At 57.0% G+C, this 12,516-nt stretch overlaps 3 protein-coding genes across 7 annotated transcripts in view; all 3 read left to right on the top strand.

Annotated features, from left to right (window-relative positions):
- Nucleotides 1-2,686, top strand: part of PLEKHA6 (pleckstrin homology domain containing A6) — a 40,070-nt gene extending 37,384 nt beyond the window's left edge. For 3 of the 5 annotated variants that reach the window (XM_065740463.1, XM_065740466.1, XM_065740467.1), the window contains 3 exons: nt 69-216; nt 758-881; nt 1,255-2,686. In XM_065740463.1, the coding sequence (XP_065596535.1) occupies nt 69-216; nt 758-880 (271 nt within the window). In that variant the 3' untranslated portion in view covers nt 881; nt 1,255-2,686. The remainder of the gene's footprint in view (nt 1-68; nt 217-757; nt 882-1,254) is intronic. The other 2 variants (XM_065740462.1, XM_065740464.1) reach the window with 1 other exon arrangement.
- A 1,117-nt stretch (nt 2,687-3,803) lies between these two features.
- Nucleotides 3,804-5,320, top strand: GOLT1A (golgi transport 1A). Its single transcript, XM_065740217.1, has 5 exons — nt 3,804-3,935; nt 4,420-4,511; nt 4,595-4,773; nt 4,891-4,954; nt 5,118-5,320. Exons 1-5 carry the CDS (start codon nt 3,911-3,913, stop codon nt 5,154-5,156), a joined length of 399 nt encoding a protein of 132 aa, XP_065596289.1. The 5' UTR covers nt 3,804-3,910; the 3' UTR covers nt 5,157-5,320.
- Nucleotides 5,321-8,459: 3,139 nt separating this feature from the next.
- Nucleotides 8,460-12,420, top strand: REN (renin). Its single transcript, XM_065740218.1, has 10 exons — nt 8,460-8,560; nt 9,038-9,191; nt 9,291-9,414; nt 9,588-9,706; nt 9,847-10,043; nt 10,380-10,388; nt 10,663-10,785; nt 11,291-11,435; nt 11,511-11,609; nt 11,935-12,420. The coding sequence occupies exons 1-10, from the start codon at nt 8,460-8,462 to the stop codon at nt 12,094-12,096; spliced, it is 1,233 nt and encodes a 410-aa protein (XP_065596290.1). The 3' UTR covers nt 12,097-12,420.
- Nucleotides 12,421-12,516: the final 96 nt, after the last annotated feature.

Consider the following 12,516-nt stretch of genomic DNA (forward strand, 5'->3'; position numbering starts at 1 on the left):
GCACCCGCAGGGAGTACCCCTTCCCCAGCACCCCGGTGCATCCCGCTGAGCCAGCGCTGTCCCCCCAGCCTGCAGAATGTCATCCCCCTGGGTGAGGGTGAGGTGGATGCCCCCCAGGACCCTGAAACGCAGCTGCAGGAGCAGGAGAAGAGGATAGAGATCTCATGTGCACTGGCTGCTGAAGCATCCCGCCGGGGCCGCATGCTCTCGGGTAAGGCATGGAGGGACACAGAGGGCCCGGGGCACACACTCACTGCCTTCCAGCCCTGCAGGAGAGGGACTGCAGGTCCAGATGGGCAGGAGCAATTGCTGCAGGGGGGGAACAAGCAGATTCTGTGAGCAGATGTTGGACCGGACAGGCAGCAAAGAAACAGGGGCTGTGCACACAGAGAGCATCCTGCGTTGCTGTAGGGCAGCACCGTGCAGCAGCCAAGGCAGGCGGTGCCAGCAGCTGCCAGGGCAGCAGCACAGAGCATTGAGGATGGAGTGCTCACCATCAGGGAAGGAACCCAGCTCGGAGTGCTCAGGGATGGGGATGCACCGACCATGCCCAGCAGTGCCACGCAGCCTTGTCCAGGAGGAGCCCTGGGGGAGCTCACGTGTGCGCTGCAGCCGGGCTGTGGCTGCTCGTCCTGCTTCCTCCCTTCCTTCCTCTTGGTCTTCCTCCCCTCGCTAACCTGCCCGCCGTGCCGCCTCCTCCCCTCTCGCTGCCCTCAGCTTGTGTTCTTCATGCCCTTCTCCCATTTCTTGTTTCCAGCTCAATGCGCTACCCCAAGCCCTCCCACCTCCCCAGCCTCCCCGACTCCACCGACCAACCCCCTCTCGTCTGAACCATCCCGGGTCGCCGACTGCAGCCATTTTATGCGTGTCTGAGCCATGAAGTAAGCACCTTTTCTCTTGTACTTCATCCCATCCTCTCCATCTGGGGACGGGCGGAGGGTGCCTCTCCCCCCAGTGTCCTTTCCACCCAGCCTCCGTCCATTGCTGCTTGCTCCAGCTAACACCTCCGAGCCACGTCAGCCCCATCTCCTCCTATGGAACAAGTGCAGTGCCCTCTGCGGCGTGGGATGCTGCCAGGGACCCCAATTTGGGGATGGGGCCGAGCAGGCTGCTGCCCAACCCCCCCCCCCCCAAAGGAGGTGCTGCACCCCAGGAGGTGCTCGGCATGGGGTTGAGTCTGTGGGGTTTTACTCCAGGCTGCTCAGGGGGAATCTGTAGGGAGCACAGCACTCAGCTCTGCTCTTCTTCCTCCAGCTCAAGCCCTGGCAGCTGCCGGTGCCACCAAGTTCCATGGGCCCACGTTCTAGCACAGCACCACGTGTGCCCTGGCTCAAGGTCGACCCTCTCTGCGCCATCGTTTTTGGTTCTCCCGGACCCCCTCCCTCCTTCCCATCGATGGCATCACCCCGGGATGGATGAATGGGGAGATGTGGTCCCGACACTCTGCCCAACCTGGAGGAGCCGTGCGGGTGCCGCAAGCGTCGTCCCCAAGGACAGGGGACACTGAGCTTCCACCCAGCACAGGGACACAGCTGCAGCGTCCTGGGTGCATGGAGGGACATGTGCAGCTGGGACAGCCCTGGAGGAGTGCAGTGTCCCTCAGCTCTCCGTGCATCGGTCATACGAAGGGGACCATCTCCACCACGGATGGTGCAACCTCCACACGTGTCTGTGCTCCCGGCTGTGCCCTGAGACTGCTTTCAGCACCTTGCTGGAGGGAGGTGCCAGCCCCACGGCGGCTGTGCTGGGGACAGGGTGCATGGAGAGGGGACACAATGGGACACAGGTGTCCTAGGGGCCGGGATGGTGAGGGCTGCCCAGCGTAAAGCCATGGGCATGGAGCAGCAGGTGCAGACAGGGAAAGGGAATGTGGGGAAGGAGCAGAAGAGCAGAGCCAATGGGCCGAGCAAGGATCTGCAGGATGGATGGGGCGGGTGATGTGGAGGGGGCCGGACAGGAGCCATGAGCTCTTCCAGGTGGCAGAGATGCTTTGTGCGTGGTCACCTCTGTCCCAAACTGGGGGACCCAATGGGAGCTCCACGGGGCTGCACACAGCCGGTGCTCCCTGGGCAGCCCTCTGTGCTGGGGGAGGGGTTCCTTCTTCCACGGCACCGGGGACGGATGTGGGGACAGGATGGGGCACCTCCACTGCACAGCATGGACTGGATCCCTCTGATCTCACCCCACGGCCTCGCCGTTGCACTCCAACCACATCAGCTTGGTCGTTTCTCCTATCGCAAGCCTACCCTTAATTTTATTTTATTTTCGCTTTCCAAACGGAGGGGAAAACGCTGTTTCTGCCTGAAAACACAACACCACTCATCGGGGGGAGCGGGGCAGAGCTGGGGGGATGGGAGGAGCGGGTGGGTGAGGAGCCAGGTGCTGCCCATCCCATGGCAGTGTCCCCATGGCCGGATCCTGACACGCTGCCCCCCAGTGCCCCCACTGCGTCCCCATCACCCTCCCCCCCAACTCTTAGCAATACTCATAGGATCCCAGGAACCCCTCTCCCAAACCTCCCGCAGCCCCCTGAGCTCATAAAGCTGGCCCTTTATTTTGCTATTACATGCCTTAATATATGTTTTATGGAAAAATTATACATTTATAATATATATATATATATATTTGTTTTTTTCTCTCTCTTCTTTTACGGGAGGTGCTGATCTCTCTGCAGGGTTTTGGACAGCAGACCTTGCCAGCCAGTTAAGGGAGCAGATTCTTCACCGATTTATCAGAAAATGAAAAATAAGAGGGGAAAAAACAAGGGAAAAAAAACTGGGAAAAAGGGGGAAAAAAAAGGAAAGAAAAAGGAAGAAAAAGAGGGGAGGGGGGAGAAGGAGAAAAGGAAAAAAAAAGAAAAAAAGGAAAAGAAAAAAAGGAAAAAGGAAAATAAAAGAAAAAAGAAAATAAAACCTATTTAAATATATATATGCCTATATTTTTTTTGCTTTTATGAAAAGCAAATTTATTTTAAAATTATATATATATATATATAAAGAGACTGTAAGATGGAAGAGGTGGCACCTTTATTTCCCCAGCTGGCGTGCAATGGGGTGCACAGGGCAGAGCCCTTTGTGCAGAGGGGGTCAGGGGTTGGCCAGGGGGAGGGGGGAGTCACAGATCACTCCCACAGCTCTAGGAGGGGATGTCCATCTGTGTCCTCATCCCACAGCTGCAGTGCGTAGGAATGGGTCGTTGTAGGGTTTTATGTTTGTTTTGTTTTGTTTTGGAGATGACAGCAACCAAAAGAAAAGCAAAAAAAAAAAAAAACCAACCCACAAACCAGAGGTTTCGATGCTCAGTTTTTATTTTGGTTATTATTTTTTCATGGGACACTTCATACAGCGTCGACTTGCAACTGAGAAAAGAGTTTGCATTGGGAGGAAATCTATTTATGCACCGGAGGGTTGGGGGGGGATATTTTGTTTTCGGGGGGGGGGGGTATTTTTTTTGGCTAGTGTTAGAAAAATAAAAGTATCTCCGAAGCGATGTGATGTCAGCATCGTTTGTGCGGTGGTGATGATTCTGATGTTGGGCTGAGTGGGTGTGAGACACACAGCCCCCATAGCTCAGCCCATGTGTGCCCTCCTCTCCCCCTCTCGTGGGGTTTCTTTTCCCTGCAGTGCCTCTTTTTGCAGTGGGGACTCTTTTGGATGCAGCTGCATCCTCATCCGGAGCAGGAATCACATTGATACCTGGACGACGTGTGAAAAAAAAACATCCCAATGGATTAAAGCTTTGCAAACAGAGCTGTGGGGTGAGCTGGGGTGGCCTGTGCCCCATAGGGAGATCACCCCCCAACCCTGAGCAGCTGCGGGGCCGTTAATGATTTGCAGGATGACGTGGGGACTAAAGGGCTTTCCAAGGGTCACTGCCAGGAAGCGCCCAGCCCGCCGAGCACTGGGGCAAAATGGTGACTCTGAGCGACTTCCAGCGTGAGTGGGCACTGGGGTGGGATGCTCTTGGGGTGCACTGGGGGGTGCTGACCCCACAGCAGGGCTGGGGGCACTGGAGGAGGGAGAGGGTTGATGGCAACCCCCCTGCGCTGCTGGTGCTGGGGGCATAGGTTGGATGTGTTCCGTAGGGGGTCTGGCACTGTGGGGTGGGGGCTGTGTAAGGAAGGCAACCAGAGAGGTGTCTGGCCCCTTGTGCCCACCAGAGCATCTCCTCCACCCTTTGTGGATAGTGCCAGGGGTGGTCTTCTTTTATGGTTTACCTTGTGACTGATTCTGCATCTCGCAGCCCCTCCCCCTGAGTTTGTAGGGTTTACAGCCTCCCCAAGGCTTCGGCAGCTGGAGAGAAATCACAAGGACATTTCTGGGAGGGAATGGGATGAGGTGGCCCTGGGAAGAGCAAGCATGGCCCCGGGGGGGAGCAGAGCAGTGCACACAAACCCTCATCTCAGCCCATCCTTCGTAGGGATCGGTGTGGGGCTGGTTGGCTTTGGCATCTTCTTCATCCTCTTTGGGATGCTCTTGTACTTCGACTCGGTGCTCCTGGCCTTTGGGAACGTGAGTATGGCACAGGAGGATCTCTAGAGCAAAGGGGCCATCGGATAGGGCCGCTCTCACCCCTTCCCACTGCCTCCTCCCAGATCCTCTTTCTCTCCGGTTTGGTCTTCATCATCGGCTTCAGGAGGACCTTCACTTTCTTCTTCCAAAGGCAAAAGATGAAGGGCAGCAGCTTCTTCCTCGGAGGGGTCCTCATCGTCCTCATGCGGTGGCCGCTCCTGGGCATGCTGCTGGAGGCTTATGGTTTCATCACACTCTTCAGGTCCTCATGGACCCACACAGCCCAACCCATCTACCATGGGGTGAAGCACCCCTGCAGCTCGCTGCCCATGGCACAGAGCTGCTCCCAGGCTTAACAGAGCCTTTTGTTTTGGTGCAGGAGTTTTTTCCCCGTGGCTTTTGGCTTTTTGGGCTCGCTGGTGAATATTCCTGTTGTGAACAAGGTGAGCAGGGTGCCGTGCGAGGCCGTGGGTGAGGTCCTTGGGGGATGCAGTCCTTGGGGGATAGAAATCGCTGCCATAGCTGAATTAAAGCAGCACCATGGGTGTGCAGAAGAAGGTCAGCACGGTCTATTGTGCCACTAATGAGGGACGGTTCCTCTTGCAGCTCTTGGAGAAACTGGGTGACAGCAGCTCCATAGTGTGACCACGGGATGGGTCACGTCACAGGTGGGACAGCACAAGATCCCTCAGTCCCTCTGGGGATTGGAGATGGCTGTGCTGCAGGGACAGTGCCTCGCAGGCTGAGCCAGGCAGGCTTTGTAATTATTATTATTATTTACTATTATTATTGTCTTTCCCTCGTGAGAGATGGATTTAATTAAAAAAATATATGTGTCTGAGACCATACCGAGACTGTGCTCCTTTTTTGGGGCTCAAAGCCTACTCCTCTTAGTGCCACTAAGAAGCATCATGGCCAGGGCATGGGGACCTTCTGGTGGCAGTAATTGGAGGTGACACCAGGACCTTCCTATGGCCATGGCTGGAGGTGGCACCAGGACATCCCCAGCAGCAGCAGAGCACAGGGAGCAGTGGGAGAGGGCAGGGGAGGTTAGGAAAACACCCATTAAACCACATTAACATTTCATGACCTGATCAGAGGAGAGCGAATTACCCCTTTGAAATCCAGTGACCTCAAGAAAGAAAAACAAGGTTATTAATTAATTGTGATATTTGGGTAGGGGGGGGGGGATGAAGCACTTGTAGGGCAGCACACGGACATGGGGCTGCTACCTGAGCACTCCCATTTCCCACAGGCCCATTTCCCAGCAGGGCTGGGTGTACTGGTGGCATCACAGTGGGACTGGTGTGGGGACAGCTCTGGGCAGGGGACAGGACCCTCTCTCCAGGAGAACCCCACAGCTCCGCTGTCAGAGGAACAAGCTAGATAGATATGAGCACTTGGGAAGCCAGGTGCAAGCCATGAGTTTAATTAAACCAAAGCAATCACATCAAAGCTGGTCCCTGCGCTGATAGTTTCTTAAACAGCAAGAATTAATTAAGGAGTCGGTGTTCAACCTGTTCCCTTCTGATTGGAGCGCAGCCTGAGCAGTGCTGGCAGGGTCTGCAGCAGGTGAGAGCAGATTTGGGAACAGCTCAGCTGATGTGGGGATGGTGTCTCCTCTGCCACACCTGAGGTTTCTGAGCTCTCCAGCAGAGATAAAGCATGGCATCCCCTTAGGGTTGGGATTCTTCTGCTGCGTGTGGGGCTGTGCTTTTGGGATGCTGCTGTTTGGAGGGGGATGTCTACAGCGTGAGTTGCTAGCTCTTCTTCTCCCCTGGAAGCTTCCTCTGCAGTTTCCTGGTGTGAGCTCAGAGGAAAGCAGAAGTGGCACTGGGCCTGCTGGCATTAAGGCCAGCAAAGCACTGAGGTTTGGAGCAGGACAGCTGCTTGGAGAGGTTGGGTGGGCTCAGCCACCATGCAGGTACGTGGGACCCACAGCATCCCTGGTGTGTGGTTATGATGCTGTGTCTCTGTTGGCAGACAAAAGCCCTCATTTGGGCTATAACACAACTTCTCGTGTCCAAGCTACACCTTTGAGATGTTCATGAAAAATTTTTCTGTGTTTTTCCCTCTGATTTGGTCAGGATGTTGTTTCAGTGTGCCCTGCTGGAGCAGCACTGGCTTTAAGAGGCATTTTAGGTGGAGCCCCAACATTGCTGATGCCAATGGCCCAGTTTCCCCAGTGCTGGTGCAACCCAGAGCCTCCCCAGTCCTTTCCAAAACTGCTTTTTGTCCTCAAGCTTCTCAGTCATTCAGAATGAGGATCTCATGAACCTGTACAGTTTTTCTCATTAACAAACAGAGGAGTGTGTAAAACACATGGGGAGGGCAGAAATGCTTCTTCCCCCCTTTTGTGATGTTTTAGAGACCCCTTGAGAACTAAATATATCAACAGGTTGGGATGATATACGCTGAGCAGAGCTCCTCTGTGCTGTAAAGCTGCATGGGAAGAGCTCAGCATTGCCCCTGCAACTCTGCTCTCCCAGGGGGAAGGGATAACATCAGCAAATCTCAAAGCAGCTGCTGTCCCTGGGGCTGTTCCTCCTGCAGTGCCCTCCAGCAAGCTTAGCAGTGCTCCTTCCCCTGCAGCCCTGTGTGCAAATGCTGGGGCTCTTTGCCAGGTCTTTCCATCACCGCTCCCGTGTACCAGCTGCTTGTGTTGGAAAATGCCTCCTGGGGTTTTTCCCTGCATGGAGGAAGGCTCCGTGCACCAAGGAGCATCCTTAGGGTCCCATGGATGTGCTTCCCCCTGTTCACATCACAGCTGGAAACCCCGGAGCCCCATGCCCTGGGTTCACCTTCCCCAGGCTGACGTGGCCCCTTTGGGAGAGGCCAAAGCCCCTCCTCTGAGGACTTATGAGCACTCAGGATGCCCGGAAAGGGGATTTATGCCTGGTGGCTCCTTGCCAGGGGCTGGGCTGCTGCCTCCTGACCCCACGAGGCTGCCCCCAGTGACGCAGCCCCGGTGCCTGGCATGGGAAAAGACGTCAGGACTGGGAGAAATGGGGCTGTGGCCGATGAGGTTTCCCCCCGGGTTGAGCCTTTCCCTGGCTCTGAACAGTGTAGCCCAAAGCCCCGAGGAGATTGGGGTGGAGGAGGCTGTGAAGCTTCAGGCTGGGACGTGAGGCGGGGGGGAGGTGGGGATGGGCACACTCCTTGTGCCCCCCATGTTTTTGTCCCCAGGTGAGGGTGCCAGCAGTGCCCTGAGCAAATGTTGGCTGCAGCAGGAGCACACCAGTGTGTTTGTGTAGCTGAGGGCTTCAAGGAAGGGGCAAGTGTGTCATCAGGTTTCTTCTGAGAACATTTTTATTGCCGCTGCAGTCATTTCCCACCGAGGTTCCCTGGGTCCTGAGGTCAAGTGCTGGGCTTGGTGCCACAAGACTCCATGCAGCAGCCATCCCCTGTACAGCAGGGGATTTTTCCCCTGGGCAGCCCCCCATGAGAGCAGCAGGGTTTGGTAGGTTTGTGGGCAGCATCTGCATGGCCACAGGGCTGTATTTGCCATTCCTACCCCCAGCCCTATAGGAAATTCCTATTCCTCTACTCCCTTATTTTGCTGCTCCTTGGCAGCCTGGCTGGACCAGACCTGAGCTACCACTCCGTATGTCCCCACCATTATCCATCACTCTTGCCTTATGGCTCTTGCTCCATGCCCTGCATGTGCCATGTTAGTGGTGCTCAGGGCTGCTACATAGCAGTGATATAGACAGCAAAGAGTGTGGGTTAGCAGCTCCCAGCTGTCCACATCTGCCCTTGCTGGCTCTGATAACTGGCTGTGCCCACCTACAACAGTGCTGCCCTCCATTGTGGGCAGCCCCAACACTTCCTCACCCAACTGGGAGGAGAAACCCACGGGGAGGCAGAAACCCAGGCTATAAAAGCATCCTCCCCTTTGGGATGTGGAGAAGTCTCTGGTGAAGGAGGAGGCCACACTGGGAGAGCAAGATGCTGGCAGGAGGCAGCAGGAGGATGCAGCAGTGTCTGCTCATCGTGGCCATCGTGTGGGGCACCAGCTTCTTCCACTCACCAGCCCTGGCTTTGCAGAGGTAGTGTGTTGCTAGAGGAGCACGATGCACCGGGTTCTGCTCTCTCCTTGTTTTTTGGTGCTGAGGACAGAAGAGATCTCCTCTCTGCTCCTCCAGACCTACTGAGAAACACCTTCCCTCCTCCTCCTCTCTCTGGCACTGAGCACACCTCACCCTCCTTGCTTCTCTTCCTCTCTCTGAGCACTGCATGGCTCAGCAGCACCTCTCCCTCCAATCCAACCTCCGAAGCCAGCACGACGCTTTCCACTCCCAAAATCAACGAGCTGAGCCTCGGGCTGAACTCAGCACAGCGTGAGCCCACGGTGTGGGGGGGTACCCCCACAGCAGGATGTCACCCCCCCGTGTCCGCGCATCCCTCTGCGGGGCTGGGACCCAGCGGGCAGCTGCTGCCACCTAGAGCCCGGATCTCCCAGGGCAGGGAGCTGGGGTCTCCTGGAGGTGCTCCCCACCCCTCTCAGCCCTCTCCTCTGCACTCAGGATCGCGCTGCGGAGGATGCCCTCCATCCGGCAGACGCTGCAGGAGATGGGCGTGAAGGTGTCCGACATGCTCCCCGAGCTGCGGCAGAGGCGCGGTGGGGCGACCGGCCCCCGAAACGGGACAGCTCCCACCCTCCTGACCAACTACCTGGATGTGAGCCCCTCCCCCACCAGTTTCCCCAGCCCGCGGGTCCCGCCAGCCGCAGGAGGAGCCGCAGCCCGAGTAATTCTGCTGGTGCTATGCCTCTTCCAGACGCAGTATTACGGTGAGATCAGCATCGGCACCCCCCCGCAGACCTTCAAGGTGGTCTTTGACACGGGCTCAGCCAACCTGTGGGTGCCATCCTGCAAGTGCTCCCCACTCTACAGCGCGTGCAGTGAGTGCTGGGGTTTTTTGGGGGGGGGGGGACGGACACTCTCCAGCCTCGCCCTTTGGTTTCCTGCTGGATGTGGGTGGGCAAATCCCTTCCTCTCAAAGGATGCTCGGAGCTCTTGCTGGCCCTGCTGGCCCCTCCCTCGCTGCTTTTGATGCTCTTCTGCCTCTCCCCAGTTTCCCACAGCCGCTATGACTCTTCCAAGTCACGGACATACATAGCCAACGGCACGAGCTTCGCCATCCGCTACGGGACGGGCAGTGTCAAAGGCTTCCTCAGCCAGGACGTGGTCATGGTGAGGGTACACCCTGAATTTTGGAGCAGCTGGCTCTGCTCCCCTTCGTGAGCACACCCATTTACCCAAGAGTATGGGGGCTCTGCTGGGATTTCCCCCCCACTCCCATCTCCATGCAGAGACCCTTGTGCCCTCCCCAGGTGTCGGACATCCCCATCATCCAGGTCTTTGCTGAGGCCACGGTGCTGCCTGCCTTCCCCTTCATCTTTGCCAGGTTTGATGGGGTTCTGGGCATGGGCTACCCCAGCCAGGCCATCGATGGCATCACCCCTGTCTTCGACCGGATCCTCTCCCAGCAGATCCTCAAGGAGGATGTGTTCTCTGTCTACTACAGCCGGTGGGTCTCGGGATGGGGTTGCTTTGTAGGGTTGTGGGTATTGCAGCCTCAGCTGTGTTGGGCCACAGCTTGGGGTTGTTTAGAAGCTGTGGTTGGGGGACCCAGGCTGAGTGGAGGGTGCCTGTGAGAGCTGGGCTGGAATGAGGCAGCACGAGAGGCAGATGCATGCCTAAGTAGATCTTATCCCATCTAAAGATGGGTTCCTTAATAATGAATAAGTCTCAGGGATGCCAGCAGCCACCACAGCCTGGTCAGGATGCTGCTCAATTGCCCTTGACACTCTGGGATGCAGCCACCCACAGATCATGGGCTCATAGGGCATCACTCTCTTTGCAGAACTTCAAAGTAAGAAGATGAAAAGCACGAGACCTCTGGAAGCAGCACCCACTGACAGCATCCCATTGCTGGCTCCTATAAGCTCCATCCCTACACTGGGCTCTGCCCTCCCCTGTCCTCAGCACCCACCTGCCCCAATCCTCACCCTGTGATCCCACATCCTCTACCCTAACTCAGAGTTTCTCCTGCTTTGCCGCTGCTCACCAGGCTGACATCACTGCATGTTCCCTGCCCCAGGAGCCCTGAGTGAACGAGGGTCAACCTGCTGTGCTTTGCACCCTAGGAATGCTCCTCTGAAACCCGGTGGGGAAATCATCCTGGGGGGCAGCGACCCATCCTACTACACTGGGGACTTCCACTACCTGAGCATCAGCAGGAGTGGGTACTGGCAGATCAGCATGAAGGGGTGAGGATGAGGGGAACATCGTCCACATCCTGCAAACTGCCCAGGGCACGTGAGGGTGGGCTTGGGAGAGAGGGGCTGTGGGTGGTAGGGTGCTTTCCCTTCTGGGAGGGAGAGGGAGTGGGGTCAGTTTCTCCAGCACAGAGCTGCACCACGATGATGCTCAGCTCATCTCACAGCACTGGGGAATGCAGAGGGGGAGGCACCGTGGGCTGATTGCACTTGGAAGCTGTGGTGGAAGAATTTAACCCATCAGCCTACAGGAGCAGTGTGAGATGCCGAAACAATTCTGCTTTGTTTAGCTTTTAAAAGAAAAAAAATATATACCACCACCACCACCCAAAGATACGTGATGAAGCTTTGCTTTCACGTTGGAGGAACTTGAAGGGAGCAGTCCTGGAGGGTTTGTGTGCAGGAGGCTCTGGGAGCAGCACGTGCTCTGCTGCTTCCGAGCTGTGGTCATCATGAGAGCTCAGGGTCCCCCTCTCCCCTCCTCCTCTTGTCCCAGGGTGTCTGTAGGAGCTGAAATCTTGTTCTGCAAGGAGGGCTGCTCAGTGGCCATTGACACAGGAGCATCCTACATCACTGGCCCAGCTGGCCCTGTGTCCGTGCTGATGAAAGCCATCGGGGCAACAGAGATGAGCGAAGGAGAGGTGAGCAAAGCCCGGCTGCATCCCCACGCTGCCCCAGCCCGGCCCTGGGCTCAGCACTGCCTTTTCCTCCTGCAGTTCGTGGTTGACTGTGAGCAGGTCCCCCAGCTGCCCAACATCTCCTTCCACCTGGGTGGGAAGGCGTACACGCTGGGTGGCTCAGCATACATCCTCCAGGTAAGCTGTATCCCTGCGTGTGGGCACGAGGGCAGGGATGGGACAGCAGTGGGGATGCACTTCTCCTGGAGCATCCGTGGGGAGAGCAGTGCAGTGCTCTGAGAGCATCCACAGAACGATGCTGCTCGCTGTTTCCCCACACCCTCCTGTGCAGCATGCGACGTAGAGCAGCCCAGTACTGCTTCCTTCGGTTGGGGAGATTTGGAGCCAGCCAGGGCTATCCTTTGGTGGTAGAAGGGAAGTCGATGCCAAGCACAGGGGGCAGGGCACTGAGCTGGAAACTCCCACCTGCCATCTCTACCACGGGGTCTGCTCCTCTCTGCAGCAAACGCAGTACGGGGAGGACATCTGCGTGGTGGCTCTCTCAGGGTTGGACGTCCCCCCCCCAGCTGGCCCCCTCTGGATCCTGGGAGCCAGCTTCATCGGGCACTATTACACCAAATTCGACCGCCGCAACAACCGCATCGGCTTCGCCACCGCCCGCTGACATCTGGGGGGGGGGGTCGGGAGCCAGCTGGGAGCAGAGAGCATCGCCGGGGAGAGAGCGATTCAACACGCAAACGAGAACAGCGCTTCCTTAAAGCACAGCCACCTCCTCTCTGCACTGAAGCAACTGCAAAGCCTCATGTTCTCCCACTCCAAAACCCCCGCTCTGCTTCCCGAGAGCCTCTGGGGGGGGGGGGGGATGGGGGGAAAGCCGGAGCCTGGGAGCATCTCACCGAGGGATCAAAGTGAGATCTGCAGCTGGAGCTGCACCTCCAGGGGCTCTGCGGGGTGATGTGCAACGGTGCAGCAGGCACGTGGAGCATTACTGCTGGCTGGGGCAGAGGTGCTTGCAGGTTGCAGACCCCGTGGAGCGATGTTTCGTTGCCGTTCTTGTTGTTCTTAGGTGGGAGGGAAATGAATG

Source organism: Cyrtonyx montezumae, unplaced genomic scaffold (assembly GCF_038088225.1).
Source record: "Cyrtonyx montezumae isolate F1298 unplaced genomic scaffold, pur_monq_1.0 scaffold_26, whole genome shotgun sequence".
Taxonomy (NCBI): domain Eukaryota; kingdom Metazoa; phylum Chordata; class Aves; order Galliformes; family Odontophoridae; genus Cyrtonyx; species Cyrtonyx montezumae.